The 23880-nt window shown below is 52.7% G+C and overlaps 4 protein-coding genes and 1 non-coding gene across 5 annotated transcripts; 3 read left to right on the forward strand and 2 right to left on the reverse strand.

Moving 5' to 3' along the window:
* Positions 1 to 2447: 2447 nt before the first annotated feature.
* mig-12 (menadione-induced gene-12) lies at positions 2448 to 6811 on the forward strand (the record flags this gene model as incomplete). The annotated part of the gene is made up of 2 exons (XM_953436.2): positions 2448 to 3232; positions 3291 to 6811. 2 exons carry the CDS (start codon positions 2448 to 2450, stop codon positions 6721 to 6723), a joined length of 4218 nt encoding a protein of 1405 aa, XP_958529.1. The 3' UTR covers positions 6724 to 6811.
* Positions 6812 to 7695: 884 nt separating this feature from the next.
* On the reverse strand, positions 7696 to 9591 carry NCU16925 (hypothetical protein; the record flags this gene model as incomplete). Its single annotated transcript, XM_011396503.1, has 4 exons — positions 7696 to 7846; positions 8148 to 8235; positions 8774 to 8897; positions 9403 to 9591. 4 exons carry the CDS (start codon positions 9589 to 9591, stop codon positions 7696 to 7698), a joined length of 552 nt encoding a protein of 183 aa, XP_011394805.1.
* Positions 9592 to 11380: 1789 nt separating this feature from the next.
* Positions 11381 to 13220, forward strand: NCU09831 (hypothetical protein; the record flags this gene model as incomplete). Its single annotated transcript, XM_953437.1, has 2 exons — positions 11381 to 11822; positions 11932 to 13220. 2 exons carry the CDS (start codon positions 11381 to 11383, stop codon positions 13218 to 13220), a joined length of 1731 nt encoding a protein of 576 aa, XP_958530.1.
* Positions 13221 to 13269: 49 nt separating this feature from the next.
* NCU14056 lies at positions 13270 to 13965 on the reverse strand. Its single transcript, XR_897921.1, has 2 exons — positions 13719 to 13965; positions 13270 to 13654 (listed from the first exon to the last, which is right to left on the reverse strand). It is a non-coding gene; the product is annotated as a ncrg10 (non-coding RNA).
* A 1962-nt stretch (positions 13966 to 15927) lies between these two features.
* Positions 15928 to 18747, forward strand: NCU09832 (hypothetical protein). The gene is made up of 2 exons (XM_953438.3): positions 15928 to 17184; positions 17659 to 18747. Exons 1-2 carry the CDS (start codon positions 16603 to 16605, stop codon positions 18487 to 18489), a joined length of 1413 nt encoding a protein of 470 aa, XP_958531.3. The 5' UTR covers positions 15928 to 16602; the 3' UTR covers positions 18490 to 18747.
* The last annotated feature ends 5133 nt before the right edge of the window (positions 18748 to 23880 follow it).

Genomic DNA, 23880 nt, shown 5'->3' on the forward strand with positions numbered 1-23880 from the left:
ACAAAGTGTGGAAGCTCCGAAATTTTCATGACACCGAAAACAGACGGGATTGATGTGAATTGCCTGGTTATGTCATGTAAGACAGCGGCCGTCACGTCATCTGCTACACTAACACATGGCGGCGTCCGGGGGGAAGGGAAATGTTAACGTCAGTCTCGAGTGTAGTGTATACCGTACTGTGTGCTCGCACGCGCCTCGCCTCTTCCGAGACTGTTAACTCTTTTTGGAAAAAAAGAACAAAGGAAGACCATGCTATTGCTCCCGTCATCACTCGTCAGCCATGTATCATCATCATCAATTCTGTTCTATTTCCTTCCTTTTCCCCATTCTGTAGTGTATTCGGCAGTCAGTCACAGTCACAGTCAGTCAGTCAGTCAGTCAGCCCTCCGGACTTGAGTTCCGACATTTTACATGGAAACTCGGGTCGGGTCCGATTCAGACCGACCTACGGACGTGTCAAGCAGTGAGCCCCTGGAATAATTGTTAGTGCACTACCCGAGTTTCACCAACATGTCGGCATATACGTACGTATACGTATACGTGCCTGTAGATTTGACCACGACACCAAGCATACTTTCCACTCAACTAGACAAAAAGAAAATATATCCAGATAGCAAAATCACCAATGGACAACATGCGTAGCTTATTTGTCGCCATCATTGAGGTGTCAGTTACTCAAGGCGTATGTATATCGGTGGTCAAGATTGCAGTGTGCTTGCTGTTAAGTACCTCACCACCGACCTCTATGTACCACTAACACTGATGGCTCACTCACTCCACTCTTCAGAGTTCAGGCTGATGATGGAAGGAAGGACGACCGACGCGGCGGGTGCGTGGGCGTGATCCGATTCAGTGGGCGGGGGGGTGTCGGGGGGGAGCCGTATGGAAAAGTCGGAGCGGGGTCTGCCATTTCCCCGATGCACGGACCATCACCTAAGGTGAAAGTTGTTCAGCTTCTCGGTCTTCATTCACATTCCACAATCATGAAAAGAGGTCGGTAGTGTGTACGGTAAATGCTCAGTCATCACAATCACTACTTCACGGCAATTGCCGCTCCCCAATCACTCATTCACCGTTTATAACTTAACACAGTAGACCGCTCTCCGGATCTGCCGGCCTGCTTAGGGCTCACTTGCTGACCTCCAGTTACAGATAGACAGACACCGCAACAACCTCGTGTGTAGCCGGCATTAAACATCGCGCCCCTCCGTATCTCCACCAGTTCGCACATTCTATCAAAAGCTTCTACGGAGTCCGGGTCGAGAACGAGCAGCAGAAACGACAATTTCGCCGCTTACTTAAGCGGAACTTTACTGTGACGAAGCCAGGGTCTGTTAGGACGTCGTCTCTCCAGCCAACCAAATGCCTGGACATAGGGCCCTCCGATTCCCCTCGATCCCGCCGAACCGTCCTCTTCTCCACTTGGTTGCGACGCCACCACGGCTTTGGATCCAGAGATCGATCTTGGCACTTTCATCTCACAAATCTCTGCGTCGTCGTCGTTGATGGAGTGTGTGTTGTTATCGCCTAGCCCCCTACGGTCTGCCTTGCGTTGGAGGTCCCCTCTGATATCGATCCTGCCAATGTCCACGTAGGCACAGAGATCTCCCATGCTTTCTTTCCGCATGTAGAAACGACCGCTGACAGATGGATTGGATTTCAAAACATCAGCGGCGTGCAGTGTTCCATCTCCCCGTTGCCGCGTCCCACAAGTCGGAGCTCGTCAGCCCGATCGAGGAGAAACCTTAAACCTTGAATCTCCAAAAGTGGATATTTCGTGTTTTCCTCACCGGCAAGATGCCTTAGGTAAGCGGCGAAATGATGACAGGCCGCCCCCATGGGTACGTGGGATTGCTCCATCATTGGTCTGCCTTTCGAGCTCTCATCGAAGCTTCCATGTCAGGCCGGCCGCCCTTTGTTATCAATCTCCGTCATGGATCCCAGATCCACCCCGCCGTACACGTTCTCGAGCGTAGGATAGACGCAAATGGCAAAAGATCCAGGCACACCGTGCTGCTAGCTCCCATCACAGCACTCCGTTCAGCTGTCCCCCGTCCTCCTCCCGCCGCTTCCACTTCCCGAGAATCTCGTAAGCGGGCGCCGCGGCGACATGGAATCAAACACCCACAAACGGCTGTTCGCCGTTGGTGAGTGTCCACCACACAAAAGCCGAGCTCCGACTTCTTATCATACTGTGAGGTATCCAAGAGAGGTGTAGAAATACGTCCTTTCCCCTCCATTTTCCTAATCCCATCCTCTTCTTGATCTTCTCTTCTGCAGTTCAAATACATATTACCCTTAATACATACCTAAATTCAACCCCTAATACCCACCCCCTCCATCGGATCTTCATCATCCCCACCTTGCCTTTTGATATAAACAAGTTTCATCACCACTGTTTTTTCAAAGCGGCCGACCACCGACTACCGGTCACCAACCCATCCGCCATGGGCGTACAAGGCGACAGCAGCAGCAGCAGCAGCAGTGCTGCCTCTGCACAAGAGGAAAACGCTGTTGACAACCGCACATGGGGTCTCAAACACAAGGTTGAGGCCATCAAGGAGCTTGAACAAAGCTCTGGAATCCCCGCCCGCGAGCTGGGTGTGACTTGGAAAGATCTTACTGTCCAGGTTATCAACTCGGACGCCGCCATCCAGGAAAACGTCCTATCCCAGTTCAACATTCCCAAGAAGATCCAAGAAGGAAGGCAGAAGCCCCCTCTCAAGACCATCCTCGACAACAGCCATGGTTGTGTCAAGCCCGGTGAGATGTTGTTGGTCCTGGGCCGTCCCGGTTCCGGATGCACCACCCTTCTCAACCTCTTGGCCAACAAGCGCGAAGGCTATGTTGCCGTGAACGGTGATGTCCACTTTGGTTCCATGAACGCCAAGGAGGCTCACAAGTACCGCGGCCAGATCGTCATGAACAACGAGGAGGAAGTCTTCTTCCCCACCCTCACTGTCGGCCAGACCATGGACTTTGCGACCCGCCTCAACATTCCTTACAAGATCCCCGATGGCGTTGCCTCCCCGGAAGAGTACCGCAAGGAGAACATGGACTTCCTTTTGGAGGCCATGAGCATCCCTCATACCAAGGACACCAAGGTTGGTAACGAGTACGTCCGCGGTGTCTCTGGTGGTGAACGCAAGCGTGTTTCCATCATCGAGTGTATGGCATCTCGTGGTTCCGTCTTTTGCTGGGATAACTCTACCCGTGGTTTGGATGCTAGCACGTAGGTTACCCCCATCATGCTCACCAAACACTCTAGAATCAGACTAACATATCCCTAGTGCTCTCGAGTGGGCCAAGTGCATCCGCGCCATGACCGATGTCATGGGTCTCTCCACCATCGTCACCCTCTACCAGGCTAGTAACGGCATCTACGATCTCTTCGACAAGGTCCTCGTTCTCGATTACGGCAAGGAGATTTACTATGGTCCCATGAAGGAGGCCCGCCCCTTTATGGAGTCCCTGGGCTTCGAGTGCCAGGAGGGTGCCAACGTTGCCGACTACCTGACCGGTGTCACCGTTCCCACTGAGAGAGTGATCCGCTCTGGTTTTGAAAAGACCTTCCCTCGCAACGCCGACCAACTCCGGGAAGTCTACCAAAAATCCGACATCTACCCTCGCATGACCGCCGAGTACAACTATCCCACCACCGAGGAGGCCAGGGAGAAGACCAAGCTGTTTGAGGAAGGCGTCGCTGTTGAGAAGGACAAGCATCTCGCAAAGGACAGCCCTTACACCGTCAGCTTCTTCCAGCAGGTCAAGGCCTGTATCGCTCGCCAGTATCAGATTGTCCTTGGCGACAAGCCAACCTTCCTCATCAAGCAGGGCTCTACCTTGGCCCAGGCCCTCATCGCCGGTTCCCTCTTCTATAACGCCCCTGATAACTCTGCTGGTCTCTTCGTCAAGTCGGGTGCCCTCTTCTTCTCCCTTCTCCACAACAGTCTGATGTCCATGTCCGAAGTCACGGACTCTTTCTCTGGTCGTCCCGTTCTGCTCAAGCAAAAGGGCATGGGTTTCTTCCACCCTGCCGCCTTCTGCATTGCCCAGGTTGCTGCCGATATCCCCGTCATCATTCTGCAGGTTACTGTCTGGTCTATTGTCTTGTACTTCATGGTTGCCCTGTCCATGGACGCCGGTGCTTGGTTTACCTACTGGGTCATTCTCATCGCGGCTACCATGTGCATGACGGCCTTCTTCCGAGCCATCGGTGCTGCATTCAGGACTTTCGATGCCGCCTCCAAGGTTTCCGGTTTCATGATTTCCGCTCTCATCATGTACAACGGTTACATGATTCAGAAGCCCAAGATGCACCCTTGGTTCGGCTGGATCTACTGGATCAACCCCATGGCCTACTCCTTCGATGCCCTCTTGTCCAACGAGTTCCACGACACCATCATTCCCTGCGTCGGTGTCAACCTGGTCCCCAACGGCCCCGGCTACGCTGATCTCGACCATCAGTCTTGCGCTGGTGTCGGTGGTGCCATCCAGGGTGAGAACATTGTCTATGGTGACAACTACCTCAAGTCTCTTTCTTACAGCCACTCTCACGTCTGGAGGAACTTTGGTATCATCTGGGCTTGGTGGGTCCTCTTTGTCGGCATCACCATCTTTGCGACTAGCAAGTGGCGTCCTCTTTCCGAAGGCGGTCCTTCCCTGCTCATCCCTCGTGAGAAGGCCAAGATCGTCAAGGCCATCCAGAACAACGACGAGGAGAAGGCCGGTGCTACCAGCAGCGGCGAGGAGACTGTCTACGACAAGGAGGCCAGCGCTGGCGAGGCCAAGGACTCCGACAAGGACTTGGTTCGCAACACGTCGGTCTTCACCTGGAAGAACCTCACTTACACCGTCAAGACGCCTTCTGGTGACCGCGTTCTCTTGGACAATGTTCACGGTTGGGTTAAGCCTGGCATGTTGGGAGCCTTGATGGGCTCTTCGGGTGCCGGAAAGACCACTCTTCTCGATGTTTTGGCCCAGCGTAAGACCGACGGTACCATCAAGGGTTCCATTCTCGTCGACGGCCGTCCTCTTCCTGTTTCCTTCCAACGTTCCGCCGGTTACTGCGAGCAGCTTGATGTTCACGAGCCCTTCTCCACCGTCCGTGAGGCCCTCGAGTTCTCTGCCCTCCTTCGTCAGCCTCGTGAGATTCCTCGTGAGGAGAAGCTCAAGTACGTCGACACCATCATTGATCTCTTGGAACTTCACGATCTCGCCGATACCCTGATTGGTCGCGTTGGTGCTGGTCTCTCTGTCGAACAGCGCAAGCGCGTCACCATTGGTGTTGAGTTGGTCGCCAAGCCCAGCATTCTCATCTTCTTGGATGAGCCCACCTCTGGTCTCGATGGTCAGTCTGCCTACAACACGGTTCGTTTCCTCCGCAAGCTCGCCGATGTTGGCCAGGCCGTCCTCGTCACCATCCACCAGCCTTCCCAGCAGCTCTTTGCCCAGTTCGACACCCTCTTGCTTCTGGCCAAGGGCGGCAAGACCGTTTACTTTGGCGAGATCGGTGACAACGCCCAGACTGTCAAGGACTACTTTGCCAAGTACGACGCCCCCTGTCCCGAGGAGACCAACCCGGCCGAGCACATGATCGACGTCGTGTCCGGCTCACTCTCCAAGGGCAAGGACTGGAACCAAGTCTGGCTCGAGTCGCCCGAGCACCAGGCCATGACCGAGGAACTCGACCGCATCATCGACGACGCCGCCTCCAAGCCGCCCGGCACGCTCGACGACGGGCACGAATTCGCCATGCCCCTGTTGGAACAGCTCAAGATCGTCTCTATGCGCAACAACATCTCGCTCTTCCGCAACACCGACTACATCAACAACAAGTTCGCTTTGCACATTGGCTCGGCCCTCTTCAACGGCTTCTCCTTCTGGATGATCGGCGACAGCATCTCGGACCTCCAGATGCGCCTGTTCACCATCTTCAACTTCATCTTTGTCGCTCCCGGTGTCATCGCCCAGCTGCAGCCTCTCTTTATCGAGCGCCGCAACATTTTCGAAGCCCGCGAGAAGAAATCCAAAATGTACAGCTGGATCGCCTTCGTCACGGGCCTCGTCGTGTCCGAGATCCCCTACCTCTGCGTCTGCGCCGTCCTCTACTTTGCCTGCTGGTACTACACCACGGGCGCCCCGCACGCCTCGTCCCGCGCCGGCGGCACCTTCTTCGTCATGCTCATGTACGAGTTCGTCTACACGGGCATCGGCCAGTTCATTGCCGCCTACGCGCCCAACGCCATCTTCGCCACGCTCGCGAACCCCCTGGTCATCGGTATCCTCGTCTCCTTCTGCGGTGTCCTCGTGCCCTACCAGCAGATTCAGGTGTTCTGGCGCTACTGGATTTACTACCTCAACCCGTTCAACTACCTCATGGGCTCCATGCTCGTGTTTAACCTCTGGGACAAGGAGATTGAGTGCCGCGACCAGGAGTTTGCCGTGTTCAACCCGCCGAATGGCACGACGTGCGCCGAGTACTTGGAGGGCTACATGATGGGCATGGGACGGGCGACGAACTTGATTAACCCGAGCGCGACCGAGGGGTGCAGGGTTTGTCAGTATACGTCCGGTAGCGATTACTTGCAGACGATCAACCTCAAGAGTTATGGGTATGGATGGAGAGATGCGGGGATTGTGTGTGTGTTTGTGGCGAGCAGTTATGCGATGGTTTATGCGTTGATGAAGTTGAGGACGAAGACGAGTAAGAAGGCTGAGTAAGGCTTGTTCGTTTGTGTGTGGTTGACAAGGAAGAAGGAAAGATACCCACGGTAGTTAATGATGTACGGATGTACGAATCAAGAGGGAGGATGACGTTTTTAGAGGTATGATCACCATGCTTAGATTGGGTGGGATGGAAAAAGGAGCACTTGCTGTTTAGGGCATTTACTTGCATCATCATCATCATCATCACATACAGATAGACACTTTTGTGGATAGACATTTCTGGTAACAATACCTCTTTTAAGCATTGATACAAAAACTTCGCTTCAATCATGTCCTTGAATGCCGTCCGTTGGTTCCCACTGCTTTGTCCCAGGTTGGGAGATGTGATTTGATCTGATACCTGCCCTGAAGAACATAAAGCGTGAGGAGGTACCTCTAGTACCTCTACCTGTATTCTTTCTCCACGGCTCTAGTTTTTTGACAATACCAGTTCAAGCTCGCCTCACCTTCAGCTCCAAATCAGAATCCTCGTGAGACCGCCAAACCCTTCTTGGACAGCAACTTCCCTCGTGTGCGGCACCATGCACTGGATATTTCTATCGCCAGCCCTTCTCGGACCTGCGCTCAAGCCCTGAGGAGACAAAGGTGAGCAAACGACGGGATCCTTGTTCCAGTCCTTGACCTGCGTAACGCGCCAGCATTCTTTGAAAGAACATGACTTCAGTCTCAACAAATGGAACATACGCTGATTTCCACTTGTTACATAAGTAGGTACTTAGACATCAATAAAGGCTCGCAGCCCGCTCAGATTCCCAGCTCTGATCTCTTCCCGCACGTTACAACCCAAAACCCTTGCAAGCCTAATCCTCACAGGATGATCATCCACTTCCAGCCTTTATCCTACAGGTACCTCTAGGTAGCAATCACGACGCCGCGTGGTGCCCTCTGTTTCCAGTCAACGACGGTCACTTTCTTCTGAAGCTGGCGGAAGTCCTTTATCGGAATACTGGCTGGGTGCGGTCATGGTTAGGGGCTACCGGCCACATCGGACATGCTCGATAGCGAAGAGATGGACGACACTCCAGAGCACCAGGAGAATAGGTGGCGGACTTTGGGGTGGCGTCGGTGAAGGGCGATGAAGAAGTACATCTGCGTGTGGGCGAGGCAGCATTCCGATCTGGACACCATCAGTACGCGTTCCCCGTGCGACAAACGAATAGAAACCCAACGGAGCCAAAAACATCGCACAGAGCGCATACCTACATACAGTTCTCCACTCGGATGCTCTACTCCAGGCTGTCAGTGTTGCCCTGCCTAGGGAATGCAATAAAGCTGACTTTCAACGACCTTGTTCGTGGCGCCTTCAGCAACAACAAACAAGGCACAAGCTGTCTCCTCCAGTGCGCAACCAGCAGCTCAACCGCCCCGAGCAACTCTAAACAGAACAGTGGGGCCCCAGCCGTGCTCTTCCTAGGTACCTATCCAGGTAGTATCCCATGAGCTGGTCAGCTCCCTTTTCCTCCGCGCTCATGACGGCGTTCTGCGAGTGCCAGGGTAAGACGTTGGCTTCAATTAGCTTCCTTTTCGAGGAGGGTCAGCACGTACAGCCCACGGACACAGAAAGCTTGAGACGAGGATCTTGATAACGGAGATGGACTAGCCAGGGTAACACATATATCTCGTTGATCCACGAGATTACCTATTGCTGGATTTCTCCTCCACCCATGTGGCTTCCGCTTGTTGCAGCCGCCGGTCCTCGACCTTCAACTTCACTACTAGGTACCTACCTAGTACTGTTAAACGACACCTTCGAAGGCTCTGTCTTTGCACCCACTGGCAGACATCATCAACAAGTGGAAGACTCATCTCGAAGAACACCACAGCACGCCATGGCGGACAGCTTGGTCTCCAGGTGTCTGTCCAACGGGCCGCTCAGTTCGTGGTCAGGCTGACTTATTTTCCGCACTCGATTGCAGCCTCGAGCGATAAGCGTTGCGATCTTGAGGGTTGGGAGGCCCTTGTTTTCGGTATGAAGGCCATCGCCGACCTCGCCTCTGTTATATGCGAGATTGATTTTGACCCGAGGTCACCTCGCGCCCCGCACCGCCATGCGCAACCCCATGGAGGTTGAGACTCGACTCTGCCTTCTCTGTTCCCTCCTTGTCTCTCGACAGGCAACCATCACTGCTCACATCTTTCACATCAAACCTCCAGAGACCCCCTTTGATCTTTATCGTCAGGGGTCAGCTTCGTATCTGTTCCTTTTACGACATAGAGAGCAAGCAAGGAGCACCAACGCTGGCTTTGGGATTGTGCCTTCAGCGCTGATAGTGCCTGCCTTGTAACAGCAGGCAAGAAAGTTTCTTCCAGAGACGCCCCATGATCTCTGCCGTCAACAATGGACCTAACTAGAGGTAACCAAGTGGAAATCTCCTCCAACCATGTTGTTCTCTACTTCAGTCTACTCTCAACTTCGGCTCTTCACCCACTCTCGCAAATAACCACATGTCCTCCAATCATGGCTAGAGGTACCCAGTGAATGCGCTGCCAGTTCTTGAGGCACCATAGACCACTCCTAGTGCTTCACTACCTCTTCATGCCAATTCTCAACACCGGCGCCCGCAGCTCACCCACCGGTATTGATCTTCTACCACCGCCCTTCCGTTTAGTTCCGCGACCGCGTACTTCAGCAGGCTAGCGCCAGCTCCGTATCCATTCCATCCGGAGGCCAACCTCATCAAGGTTGACAATGACGGTCACCTCGGTGTCTTCTGGGTTTCTCGCGAGGCCTGTACCTAGAGGTATATCAGGTCCATCTGCGTCCATCTTGGACTCCTCCAGCCGGTTGCGCGAACTAATCTCTGGCATCTCGATGTCCGGCGCCCACATGCATGAGCTTCGCCGTGTCCGCTCCGGTATCATATCCGAGGACTGGATGTTCCATCTGGTTTCCAAGCGCCGCCGAGTACACGTACGAAGCCAGCACAAGCTGTGGCAGGATATGGAGAAGAAAATGCATGTGGCTCTCTTTTGAGCTGGAGCCGACGGATAAATACAGGGAGCTCTAGATGTGAATCTATGAACCAGCCACATGTCTCCGTCCCTTTGATCCGCCTTTGATCCATGTGCAGTGACCGTTCTTGAATTGTTAGGTTCTTTGGCGTGGAGATGTGTGAGATAGGTATGCACCTCTAAGCCCCCGCGCGCGTTGATCTGTCTTTCTCTTCGCGCATATTCATGTGGGTGTCCTGTCGTTTGCTCCCCGGACATAACATGCGTGTGTCTCTATGCTGTGCTTGCCGTTGGCGATGTAGGTCGGATGAAATTGAATGTGTGGCACACCTCAGATGAAAGTGGAATGTATAGAGGCAAATGCCTTTTTGCCATCTTTGAGTCGCGTAGACAATAAATCAATCACTGCACATGACAAGTATCATGAAGCTGCAGTATATGGTGTGTAGAACCTGCAATGATGATCGTGATCGACGCGTGCATCGACATAGAACTGCCGTGCGTTTCCCCGGCGCCTGGAGTGTGTCTGGACTCGTCACCAGAACCGTCAGGTCGTTTCCCGAAAGAACGACCATCGAACTCATAGAGGTTGTAGGTAGGTAGCTTGGAACGGGCTTCAAGCTTTGTAAACTTTAATCCATCCAGTTTTTCGGAAGACTGAGGCTGATGAGAATTGTCAAGACCGCGCTAACTTCCATGACGAAGCCGAGAAAGCCCAGCCGACTGCGCCCCCCTCGACATGAACCACGACGTTCATCGTTCGAAACATCACCAAGTATCACAACATCTAAACTTTCCACTTGTTTTCCATGACACTTATACCATCGCTGTTCTCGTCTTGGCTAGCCGTAGATGCATGGTGGAGCTTTTACTAGTCCAACTTAGGTTGTTTCTAGTTCCAGTCCTGCATCGTCTGAATCGCACGACGCTCCGTCCTATTGCGGGCCAGCATCCAAGCACAACTGCCTGACCGAGACCTTCAATAATATAATCTGTGCGAGAACGGTATTTCGTTCATCTGTCTTTGATGTCGTGCAACAACTGCCCTATAATACCTAGGTACCTAGGTAGGTAGGTACCTACGTCCAACCGAAATATCGACAAGAGGCCCGCCTATCAGGTGCCCTCACCCTCCAAATATGCCGACACCTGCGCTATTGAGATTGACTACCTAGGGTACTGTAGTGGATGGACGCATCCTTGATGTTTACATGCCCAGGTAGGTGTTCACCCATGATGGCGCCATCCGCACCTAGACACGCCTTTTCCTTTAGGTTCCCAACATAGGACCAACAACGCTTGAATCTACGGGATTGATCGACATGTTGATGACGCAGATCATCCGCAGCTGTCAACACCAAATGTCCCGAGTTGCTACCGAGTTTCTCTGCTGTCACCCAGACCGGGCTATCCAACGGATTGCCATATAATTCGCGTCACGGTACGATGTTGATGTCGGTCGCCATGTCTTGGGCTTCCGCGACGATGCTCTTGAGCACCAAACCAGACCAAAGCCGTAGGTAGCAGAGTCTCATCCCGTGCGCCTTCAATTCGTCGACGCCAACCTCGAATAAACTGCCTCCCTCTCCCACCTAGGCTGCCTCGACTCCCACTTCGTTCCCCGCTTCAAGGTAGGTAGGATAGGTACCTCTAGAGGTAGGTTTCAATCACTCGAAGGCCCCCGAGCCGTTCCGCAGCCATGCCACCTCTAGAAATAACCTTCCAAGACGAAAAGAACACGATCTCTACAACCACTTCCACTTCCTTTGGATTCCTAAAAGACGTCACGGGCGTTTCGTCACCGGCCTCAGTGTACCAGGTCTCACTTACAGAAGAACTCGTCGGCGGCGGCGGCGGCGGCACCAAAGACGCCAGCAACAACTACGGCTCAACGCCCGATCACCATGTCTTCAGCGACCCTGCCATTGCTGCGTACTGGGCGGAGGTCTACGAGCGCGCCGGGTACGAGAACCGGCACCGATTTGACCCTTTGTTCCAATGGGACGCGTCGGAGGAGCGCAAGCTTGTGCGCAAGATGGACTTTCGCATCGTGTTTTGGGCTTGGATCATGTTTTGCAGCTTGGACTTGCATCGGAAGAGTATCAACCGGGCTATTAGCGATGATATGTTGCCGGAGCTAGGTACGTAGGTATGTCCAGTCCTTCCATGTCGTGGTTCTGCCCTTCCTTGTATCCATGTCGACTTTGGATACCTCTACCTAGAGGTGTAGGTAGTACTGACGCATCCCAGGAATGAACACAAACGACTTCAACTATGGTCAAACCATCTTCCTTGCTGCCTTCCTGCTCGCTGAACTTCCCTCTGGCCTCGTAGCCAAGAAGCTCGGCGCTGATCGCTTCGTTCCCATGCAAATCGTGTCTTGGTCCATCCTGTCGGGCGCGCAAGTCTGGATCACGAAAAGAGCGCATTTCTACGTCATCAAGGCGCTTATGGGCTTTGCCATGGGTGGCTTCATCCCTGAAATTGTTCTGTGGTTGACGTACTTTTACAAGTCCAACGAAATGCCTCTCCGCTTGGCTTTCTTCTGGACTGCTTTGTCGACCGTCAACATTGCCGGTTCTCTCATGGCCGCTGGGATTTTGCAGATGCGGGGAATCCGAGGCTGGAGTGGCTGGCAGTGGCTGTTCCTGATCGAGGCCCTGATGTCTTTCGTCGTCGGCATCTGCGCATTCGTCCTGATGCCCCCGGGTCCTTGCCAGACCAAATCCTGGTTCCGCGGAAAGGACGGCTGGTTCTCGGAGCGCGAGGAATTCATCCTGGTCAACCGCCTGCTGCGCGATGATCCCTCCAAGGGCGACATGAACAACCGCGAGGGTGTCTCGGCCCAGGGACTGCTCAAGGCCCTCAAGGAGTGGGAGATGTGGCCGCTCTACATCGTCGGCGTGTGCGCTTACATCCCTCCCGGTCCGCCCGGCGAGTACCTGAGTCTGATTCTCCGCACCCACGGCTTCAGCGTCTTTCAAGCCAACCTGCTCACCATCCCCGCTTACTTCCTCTTCGCGTGCAACTTGGTCATCCTTTCGTATTTCTCCAGGCGGTTCAAGGAGCGTGGCTTCATCGCCTCCCTTTCGCAGTGGTGGATGCTTTCCTTCTTTGCTGCCATCGTTGCCCTGCCCGACGCCGGCGTCTGGGTCCGCTATGCTCTTCTAATCGGTATCTTGTCGTACCCGTACTGCCACGCCATCCTGGTCGCTTGGACTGCTGAGAACAGCAACAGCGTGCAGACGAGAGCGGTTTCGACGGCGCTGTACATCATGTTTGTGCAGGATGGCAATATTATCTACGATAATATCTACCGCGAGGACGACAAGCCGCTGTACAAGAGGGGGAATAAGGTATTGCTGGCCATGGTCTGCTTGAATATCGTGCTGTTTTATCTGACCAAGGCGTTTTATGTATGGAGAAATAAGGTGAAGGAGGAGAAGTGGAAGGCCATGACGCCGGAGGAGCAGCGGGACTATGTGTTGACTACCCTGGATGAGGGGCCGAAGAGGCTGGATTTTAGATTTGCACACTGATGTTGTTTTGTTGCTGTCGAAGGAGGATTGGACAGGAAGATGATGATTTTAAGGGACAGCGTTGTATACCCAAATGATAATGATAGAGGTAATAATAACAATAATAATGATACCCATCCATGGTTTGACAAAGGGCAAGGTAGACAGTGTAGACGTGGATATCGGAGTGTTAGAGATGTAATAAATGAATGTTACAAGGATCCTTTCATGATAGCAGACCCCGAATGCCCGGATAATTGAAAGCGTCTATCGGGATACCTCTATCATAGGGACCTCTATCATCAATGATTGTGCGCGCTGGCGCTTGTGTCCTCTTCCAGTTCACCAAACAAAGCCTCGAATTTCAGAATTTCTCGCCGCTGGGCAGATGTGATGATGTCGTCCCGTTCCATCCTCTACCCGGCATATATTCCAGGCGACCATTTGATGTATGTCTGCAACCTCCCGGATGTTTAGTCCAATGAACCGGGCCCTAGAGTCTAACAACGCGACCCTTACATCGCTCGAGCAGGCCCGAGAAGGGTCAAACAGGGAATGGGCATGAGCTACACGGAGGGAGGGAGGCAGCCAGTTTGAGCAAGATGCATTTCCAGAACCCTCGAAGTCGGTGGAAGAAGCGATATCGACGGGCCATGGGACAAGTTTCGAGAAAAATGTTCAATGGATGCGCCCTTCTATAGATGTAGTAGATGATGAACGGTTCGAATTGGATCAACTACGCACGCGCCTTGGCGTTCGTCATGATGGGCATCTACGTCCCTCATTGTTGACTTGGGGAAGCAAGGGGAATTGGGGGTTCTGCGAGAAGCTGTTGTGGAAGCTGCTTGAATGGAGCTTTTATCGCTTGATTGTGCCAAGACTGTTGATCTATTCGGGGAATCGTCCATCCCGAATGGAAGCATCGTGTCCTTCGTGTTCGGTGTTGAGGAAAAGAGAGGCCTTCGTGTGATAGGCTGCCACACTTGATAGCCCCTGTGATCCCAGCATTCACTCCATCCTCGGTTGTTGAATGCAACAGAGAGAGAAGCAGACCATATTGAGTAGGTAAGCAAATGGGGACAATGTTGAAGCTGACGAACGGAACAGGACGGATGACACAATTGCTCGGGGTTGTTCCAGGCAGGGCCTCTCACGTCACGTGCCTCTGACAGCTGTTAATGAGTGACAGAATGGCCCGTGCTCAACTTGTACCAAGCTTTTTCCCAGGATCGACCGCGAGCGGCAGAGATTCACTGCAGTCCTCGAGCATGACTGCCGGTGGCATTGTGCTTCCATTCCATTTAACATTCTTGGGGGACACCATGTTGCCCTTGCATTTCATTGTTTTCATTCTCACCTACCTATGCTAGGAACCGATTGCGGGGGCATATGTGAGTGCCAGAGGCACAGGTTGTTGCAGATAGATTGCCATGACAATCCCCTCAATTTCAATGGCCGGTTTGATAGTCATGGACCACCGTGGCTGAGGCTCCATACCTAGGGGTGGACTCTAGACTAGACCTAGTCCCTCGCAGGGAACTGGCTGCTTGGTATGCGAGGGCGGCAGAGACTCTTTTCTCATCCACCATCACTCTCAGCCGTTCACCAGTCAGTCGTGTCCGCAAACCCGAAGCAACCGAACACGGCACAGGGAGAGAGACATGACCTCAGCAACTTGCCGACACATACCAACACCAACAGCAAGACAATGAGTGAGATTGGATTGGCACCCCTTCGAAAACGGTGACACGAAACCAAGAAACCGTCCAATCATCCCCCCCCTCCAGTGCCCCAAAAAACACAGCCGCCATGCTCTTGGTATTTATTGGTGGCGCCATGTCGTCTTCAGCCTCAGCACACTGGGTCCTCGGTACAAGATTACCACTTGTTTTTCCATGGGGTCATCCCCACCGTCATGATTTGGATGCACCAACCAAGTGGTGTGCCTGGTCGACTGCAACTGGACAAGCTTTACTGCAGCAAAACTTCCCTGTCGACATTGGGAATCCTTGCAGGCCCTACAAGGTTCGACAAAGTGGAAACTGGCAACTGTCCCTCACTCACTCATCGTCATTGCAGTGGTTCCATTACAGATCGCCCAGGTCCCCTATTTTTTTTTTCTTGGTCTTTCGTATGCGCGGATTTTCCTCCGGGGTCAATGAAGTGTGGTAGGATTTGCCCCATGCTTGCATGCTATGCAGTAGGTGCTTATCTCAATTCCCTCAATTCCCCTGACCAATCTGTTTTCGGTCCTGTAAAGAACAGGGTGTGGAGGGCAGTGCACCACCATCTGCCCGTGTAGAGGAGGATTGTAGTCTACACTACCTCGTATCAAGGGAGTTTCCAGTCACGGAGCCAGGGAAGCCATCCAACAAGAAAGCATGGGTTTGTACCTCTACAAGGTACTCTCATACCTTGGAGGCTGCCTGAAAATTCCCCATCGGAATTGGGATAGGCCTGGATGGGAGGACTATCGAATGCCTTACACTAATCGCGACGGCATCGTCTGCCCCCCGAGCGGGACTTGAATCTGCATGTGGATGTCTCAGGAGGTCACTCAACTGCCATTTCCAGTTCCAGTTCCAGCCTCATCATCTCCTCTTTTCCTGTTCGCGGTGGCTTTCAATCCCAGTTCCCACGGCCCTTGTCTGAAAAAGGGAGATGGGGGGCGGGTTCAATACCTACGTGCTGCATACCTACCTACCTTCCCGTCATGTCTTTCTTTTGACAAAGAGCAGTTTATGTAGTTGGTATTGCCCTCCTCCACAGTTTGCATTCACATATGTGCTTCGTTCTCTTTCTGCCTCTTCCTTGGAACTTTGCTGCCTCCCATCTCCTTGACGTCTTGATTTCCAAGATCCCGATCCGACCAAGTTCAGACGAAGAAAAAAGGGGTCCACTCTCCACTTTCACTTACACGAGACGACAGCGGGGACCATCGATCAACTCCACGCGATATACTGGGATCATCCGCGTATCGACAGCCCCGATTTCAGGATTCTTGGCCGCTCCGGGGTAACCGGGTTTTCGAAACAACAGGCCTTGTCCAAGAAGACCTATTTTGCAGTTTCTTCCATACCTCTACCTACCTTACCTTTTACCTAGAGGTACTTTTGCATCACTTCACTTGCTTCATCCAGCATACCTACACTACACCTTAACGGCTCAGTGGCGATTCTAGCATCTGCCCTCGACCACTTCCTCGGCACGCACCGACGATCATGCAGATAATATAATTGACGCCATTCCCTTTTCCGCCCTAGTTCTCGCCCTCGCTCCCGACTTCCCCTTTAGTTCCATCAACCGCTGAGGCCCCAAACAGAGGCGGTTGTCTAGGTGGTAATCTACCTACATTCGGAGCACACCCGAATAGTGCTGGTTGCCCCCCCGTTCCAACAACATCATGTTGCTGGGCGAGCAGACCGGGACGACGGGTCACTTCTCGAAGATCTCGTCGTCCTTCTCAGCACTTGTCGCCCACTGGCGTTCCTACCGACATATCCACCGCATCGCCCTAGTCATCTTTGTCCTTTTAACCATCTTTGTGCTGGAAAGGTACCGGTCCGCACTGGCCAGTACGTTCCAGACATCAACCGATCCCATTGCCGTTCCTGGGGGAAACTCGGCAGCCCAGGATAACAATCATTATGAACCTTACCCGGAGGCCAATCAAGGAGGAGGAGGAGGAGGAGGGAAACATGAGGGATCCAAGTACGAACAGATGACTCCCGAACAACTCCTCGAGTTGTCCCAGAAGAACGCCGGCAACAGCACCCTCGGCTTCCACGCCATCAAGTACATCAACATGAAGGCCCGCTATGACCGCGAGGACGCCATGGCGCTGCAGGCGTACATGTCCGGGCTGGATATTGAGGATGCCCCGGCCGTGGAGGCGGATGAGATTGATCCCGCCGGGATGCCGCCTACGCATCGGCCGGGAAGGCTCAGGGTGGGGGAGAAGGGATGTTGGAGAGCTCATGCTAATGTATGTTTTTTTGTATTCCCTTTTTTTTTCTTCTTCTCTTTTGTCTTTTCCCTCCCACCAACCGTCAACTACTTGCCATAGCCTCACTGGCCTTACACTCCAACCTTCTTCCGGAGTGTCCCAAAGAAGCTGTTAACCCTGCACAAACCCCCCCTTTCAACTTCTCCATCCCCGACCATGTGCACCCCCATCTGCTGCTGCAGAATCCCAACGTGAACCCCATTTGCTGCTTTCAAACCGAATTCCAGTCTCCCCCAATCACCTACCTCTACCTTAATCCCATCACCTACCACTACCCACCCACGCACAATTCCCTACCCCAACCGCTCTCCACCCTCCTCCCCCATGCCACCTTTTATCCATCCCCTTCTTCCACCCCCTTCTTCTTGCCCCCTTTTCCTACCTACCCATCTCCCACCCCCTTCTTCACCCCATCTTCCACCCCACTCGTACTCACTAACACCCTTTTATTAGATCTGGTCCCAGATGACCCGCCACCGCCTCCCCCCCATCTTGATTCTCGAATCCGACGCCGCCTGGGACCTCAACATCCGATCCATCATGTCCAATCTCAACACGCACTTTATCGATTTCCTCAACCAAATCAACTCCACCGCCGTCCACGACCCTTCCTACCAATCTCCCAACAACCACAACGTCCACGGCTCCCCTTCCTATTCTGACAATGGCCCCATCAAACCCAACCCCGACGACCCCTGGTTGTCTGAACACTGGGACTTGTTCAGCATCGGCCAGTGCTTCGAGTACTCCCAGGACCGCGAAATCAAGCTAGTCTATGACGACGAAAGTGTACCCGCGGGTAAGGAGTACTGGGGGAAGAAGATGGGGAAGGAGAGGGTGATTAGGAAGAGTGGGGGGATTACGTGCACGACGGCATATGCAATCAGTCATACGGGGGCCGCGAAGTTGTTGTTGAGGGGTGCGATGGATTTGGATAATCCTGTGGATTTGTTGATTCGGAGGATGGTGATGAGTCGGGATCTAGTGGCGTATAGCTTGTTCCCGCCGGTCATGGCGCAGTGGGAGTACATTGGCGGGATAGGCATGGCGGAACGAGGCGCGCAGTCGGACATTAATGGTGGGAAACATCGGGATACCCCCGAGGACGCAGATATGCCGGGGTGGAAGGATGTCCAGGAGAAGGCCACCATTTGGCAGACCAAGGGACATCATCATGATGTTGCGTTTGAGAGGATGGCGCTTAAGGAGGCGTGGACAGAGATTATGGGCGAGGGACCCGAGAAGTTGGGGGAGAGCTTGTGGAATCCTGAGACCGGGGATTAAAGTCGGTCAGTTTTTGCCAATTGGGGGAAACAAAAGGGAGGAAAAAATCAAAGGCAATTGGATACAAACAAGGCGAACGGAAGCAAAGGCCAAGTGGCTTCTGCAGTGCTTCTTCACAAAAACATCACGCTTGAATCATTTATGAGAGTTTATCTAATACATTTCTACGTGCTGCTACATGTACATTGCCCCAGTTCTTTGCCTGGCCCTCGAGTTACTCCTGTCAGACATGTCCAACACCACCACTACCACCACCACCACCACCACCACCAACACCAACATCAGCAACATGAGCACCTCTACATAACAACCACGGTCAAAACCACGACCACAAACCCCACCCAAGATTTCCTCTCTGGAGTCTTTGTTCTGTGTTTTTTTCTATGGTTTTCTTTTTCTTGGGGGTTTTTTTTTAATTTAATTTAAATTTTAAATTTTTTTTTTTGTGTTTTGTTTTTGTGTTCTCGGACTCCATGCCCGCATCTCCCTGGTTCTAGGCAAGACAGTCCTGGCAGCGATAAATCAGTTCGAACTGGGTCGAGTTGACTTCGGACCACCAGCCTGCTCGGGGTTTGGGACACCACCGTCTGTCGGCTGTTTCGTCCTTCGCCCGAGACGGCGTCCGTCTCTTTGCGCACCCTTTGGCCCTCCTCGGAGATGCGAATCCCCACGCAAATTGATATTGATGCTGGCAAACCCGACTGTCATGACCCCCAGCGCCATCATTGACAGAGCCGAGTACGGCGCCGACCTGAAAGCAAGGAACCGGGCATGTATTAGCCTGACATTCCATCAAACATGACAGCAAGAAACCCGACAGCAACATGAGAACTCACCATTGCATGTGGTCGTATCCTTGGGTCCGCCAGCGTTGAGGCTAGCATCGCCTCCCATTGTGTATGGCGCTTCTAGAGATAGCGATGGCGAATCTTCTTCAGCTGTGAAGCCGAAGCCGAAGCCGAGTTAGCTGACGCGCAGATGTGATTATCTTCTGGGCGTGCGAACCATTTCTGTCCGCCCCATCGGGGACGACAAGAGGCGGCCTGGTATAGTATTCGTGCTGTTCAGGCGCTCCGCGCGGTAACGCGGGGGCCCGGCAGCCGCTTGTGGCATATCAGCTGCCTTGCCGGAAGGTCGACAAAGGCGCTGGCCGGGCCCGGCATTTGAAGTTGTCAACAAGGCGATGCGCTACGTCGGCCGTCATCCTGGAGGGGAGAAGAAGGAGTGGTTAGCATTTGTGTCTGGATAAGGTGGCGAAGAACATGACGGATGGGATGTGGTGTAGTGGTAGGCCACTGGGCTAGACTGGGAGGATTGAGAAGTGACCTTTCGAGCAACCTTGCTTGACAGTCAAGTCAAGCTCTTGGTCAGGTTGCCCTCAGGCTTGTGGTACCTCTGGCGTTCAATCTTGCCTTCAACGGAGAACTTCGCCCCGTTGGAAGAACATGGGATCACAACAACTGTTTGTGCAGTGTACTGCCTCAACCTGGGATCGAGCGGTGGGTTTACTCACTAGGTGGCTTTTGTGATGATGGTCTGGCAGAAATTGACTCAAAAGGAGAGAAGGAACGTGATGATGAACGTCTTGAGAGAGTGCTCTTTGTGTTGTCAATGATGTGTCAGAACTTCATCCGAAGATCGAAGTGGTAGGGGGTGGACATGATCTGATCAAGACCATCGTCGTCTTCATGTTGGTTCGAACGCGAAGAAAAGGAACCAAAGAAAACTGAATCAGGAAACGTCAACCTGGCTTACCTCTGACTTCCATCAGCGATGATGACCAAATGGAGGTTGATCGGGGAGGACATGGAGAGAATGTCGTTGTTGAGTCATGCTGGTGGCACAGCTTGGGATGCAAGACTTGAGAGAAGATTGATGGGATGATGGAGAAGAAATTTGGAAGAGAGCATAGAGGGAAGAGGACGAGGATTAAATACATGGCGGGAAGCGGAGTATGGGAGGGGAATTCTTTCCGCCTCTCGCACAAACTCAAAGACAGAGCCAATACTGGGACGCATGACCTCAAACGCTTGCCATCGGATAAGGGTAATCTGAGTGGAAAGCTTGACAAAAGGCGAGGCGGTGGAGTCTTGGGAGGAAGGAACGAGAAACAGGGGGCATTGGCCTCGAAGCTAGAACCTCAGGTTGCCAGGTGTGCCCTGGTGCCTGCACGAGCGCACGAAGTTGGCGAACCAGAGGGGTGCTTGACAAGAGGTGAATCCGTCGAGGAAGGAACCAGGAGAACCTCAATGGGGAAGAAAGTCCTCGCAACCAGGTATTGATCTAAAGTTGCCAGGCGTGCTCTTGTTGCCTGGTAGTAGCAGGTCTGGTTGAGGGATCGGAGTTATTGCATGGCCTCGGAACGACCTGAAGCCGGGCAAATAAGGTGAGGGCGTGACATACAGAGGCGAGGCTTGGGAGGAAGGAACAAGGAGGAGGGAGATAAGCCTCAATGTCTGGACACTCGAGGTGCCTGGCGTGCCTTGGTGCCTGGCAGTAACACTCAGAAGAGGCAATGGTCCGGGTCTCGTTGTCCCCTCGTCCTGTCTACTTCCGTTCAAGCCGTCCTCGTCGGTCACATCTCCTTCTTGACCAAACTGAACCCAAATGGAGAAACTACAAGTTCCTCTACGTTGTTCGACACTTGCCTCCGGGTCTCACCAGCTCTCATCAACCACCCAAGTTGGCATTCAAGCCACACACGAATCCTTGTACTTAATTCGAGGGTTCCTCACCCCCGCCTCTTTTCCCACTCTGATTCTTCGTCTTCATCTTCATCTTCATCTTCATCTTCATCTTCATCTTCATCGTCATCGCCATCGTCATCGTCGTTGTCGTCATCATCTTCTTCAATCAACAAGTTCATCACCACTTCCGTGCCTCGCGTTGTTGTCTGCGTCCACTCCGTTCAATTTCCATTACTACGACACAATCCCCCACCTTCTCAAGGTGATTTTAGTCTCCTCCACCCCTCTGAGAATGTGTGCTAACAACAAGTCAGTACACGGAGCGGGCCGGCAGCTATGAAGGTCCTGTCTACCACGGCACGGCCTCCGCGCCCGCTCCACATCGTCCTCGACTGAAAAAAAAACGCCCGAGTATCTCGACAAGCCCGGCTTCCGTCTCTGCGACTCCGGTAGGTACCTAGAGGTACCTAGGTACTCTCCTCTACCGCTCCGTGTCACACTTGGCACAATTGGTTCCCGTTCCAATTCGATCCTATAGAGGTATACAGAAGCTTCCATCCTCTTTGAGAGAGTCAAGCACTTTCTTCGCTTACACATCCAAAGTACAATGATCCATCATCTTTCTTTGTCAGAAGCTAACACTGGCTTCGAGACTGCAGAAAAAATCCGGGGCCCAACGAGGCTATCTTCTCCGACTTCGCCGGTATGGTCGGTGCTAGGGCCGTCGTACAGTCCATCCTCAACGCCGATTTGATCGCCTGGGGCCTTAAACTTTATGATTACCAGTGTCGGGATAGGTCATGGGCTGCAAACGGCGATCACTAAAAGGGCTTGATTTGAAACGAAAACCAGGGCAGCCTAAATAACTGGAAGGGAGTGACGATGAATGGGCGGCCCAGAGCACGGACTTCCAACAGGATATCATCGAAGATGATATTCGAGCGCAATTCCATGGCCAGCAGTTTTAACTTTGGTCTGTCTCGTGCTTGTTTCGGTGGCAGACCGTAGGGAGCCACGCGATAACAACACTCCATGAACTGGAACTTGGTTTCCTTTGCAGGTTGAGGATATCATTCAAGATGATCTTTGAGCGAGATCCAATGGCAAGCAGCTTCAACTTCGGCATGTCTTGTTCCGGTGACGGACCGTACGTGTACCTGTGGGGAGCCACGCGGTCAAGTAACAACACTCCATGGGCTGGAACTTGGCTTCGTTTGCAGATTAAATGGGTTAGCATAGAGTAGGTGTCCACTGGTAGGTAGAGGTAGGTAGGTAAGTAGAGGTAGGTAGGGTAGCTAGGTAGGTAGAAGTAGTGTAGGTACAGGTAGCAGATAGGAATATCGGCAATTACAGTGCCTTCCAACCCATGTCTTTCTGGACTTCTTCCGTGTTTTTTTCGTAATATTCCAATTATTATCTCCTGGACTTGCTATTTGGTGTGTTTGGCGTATTCTCCCGCAGTTACCTCTATCCAGGAGCATTCATTACCTCTATGAACTCTGTCCAACTTTATGTCTGACCATAGCGTATTTGGGTGTTTGTCTGTCCGTCTCTCATACCTGGAGGAAATTACGGCGCGTCTATAACGCGGATTTCTTGCTCTGTCAAGATAGTCCTTCCATTCTTGATGACTGGCTCTTGACGAGGACCTTGTTTTCCATCACAGGAAAGTTGTAGTGAACTTGTGGCTACCTCTACATGCCTGTTTCCATCAACATGTGAGAAGTAACCGGATAACACCATCCTTGCAATCGGTGAAGCAAAGCGGAGCTCATCAACAAGTGACTGCATGTGCCTCGAGGTCGCCACACCATCACGACGGATTTTCTGGTAGGGGTAGCCTTCCGCCACTTGCAGCCTTTCGTTTTCTTGTCAAAGAACTTTATGTCAATCTACCTAGTTAGAGGTAAATACCTCTACGATGCGGATGGGTGGAGGATGGAGCATTGGAGGAGGATGGTGAAGGAGAGATGGAGGGAAAAGGCGGAAAGGGAGGAGAGGGAGGTGACGGTTATGGCGGATGATGAAGATATGGAAGTTTGAGGGGAGGAAGGGGGGCGCGGAAGGGGATGAAGAGAGTGAGAGGGAGAAGGATAGGGAAGGAAAGAATGTAGCGTTAGGAGAACGTGAAGAGACATGGACAAGGAATCTTCGGGACTGGATTGATCCCGGCGTTCGTAGGCGTTCGAAGGCGTTTCTGGGGTGGTTTGGCACCTATTTGTAGGGGCGTCTTTGTGCGCAGGTTGTGAGACATGCAAGCGTCTTGTTGCGCCTTATAAGACCAGGGCAGGCTCTTGTACACTTTATTCTTTTTTCGAAGGTCTCTTGCGATCTGTGAAAGTGAATTAGCAAACAAATCCAAAGCGAAAGCAGGGCGAAACCTTGGTCGTTTTAGTGAAGGGCACACATTGACATTCACATTCACAAGAGCGTAAGTCACCAAGTGAAACATTCAAGCGCAGCCCAGAACCAGATCAATTAATCACCCAGGGTATCAACCTTGAACTCCGCAAAAAAAGCGTTCATCCCGAACCCAAATCCTCCTTCCCAAGTGGGAACTTCAAACCAAAGATCTCGCCACTAGCGAATCCCAGAACATCATCAGCGCCTCCCAACGCGTCACGATATCAAGTCTGGCATGATTCAGCCTGTAGACCTTTGTGAAAAGCTCCCAAAACCACGCCAGCCGGGCCCATCCTAAACC

This window comes from Neurospora crassa, linkage group V (assembly GCF_000182925.2).
Source record: "Neurospora crassa OR74A linkage group V, whole genome shotgun sequence".
NCBI lineage: Eukaryota > Fungi > Ascomycota > Sordariomycetes > Sordariales > Sordariaceae > Neurospora > Neurospora crassa.

Excerpts from the sequence above, each read along its gene's own strand:
- NCU09832 (XM_953438.3), top strand. The coding sequence starts at position 16,603 with ATGTTGCTGGGCGAGCAGACCGGGACGACGGGTCACTTCTCGAAGATC. Across the intron at positions 17,185-17,658 it reads GTTGGAGAGCTCATGCTAAT|ATCTGGTCCCAGATGACCCG; the intron begins GTATGTTTTTTT and ends CCCTTTTATTAG.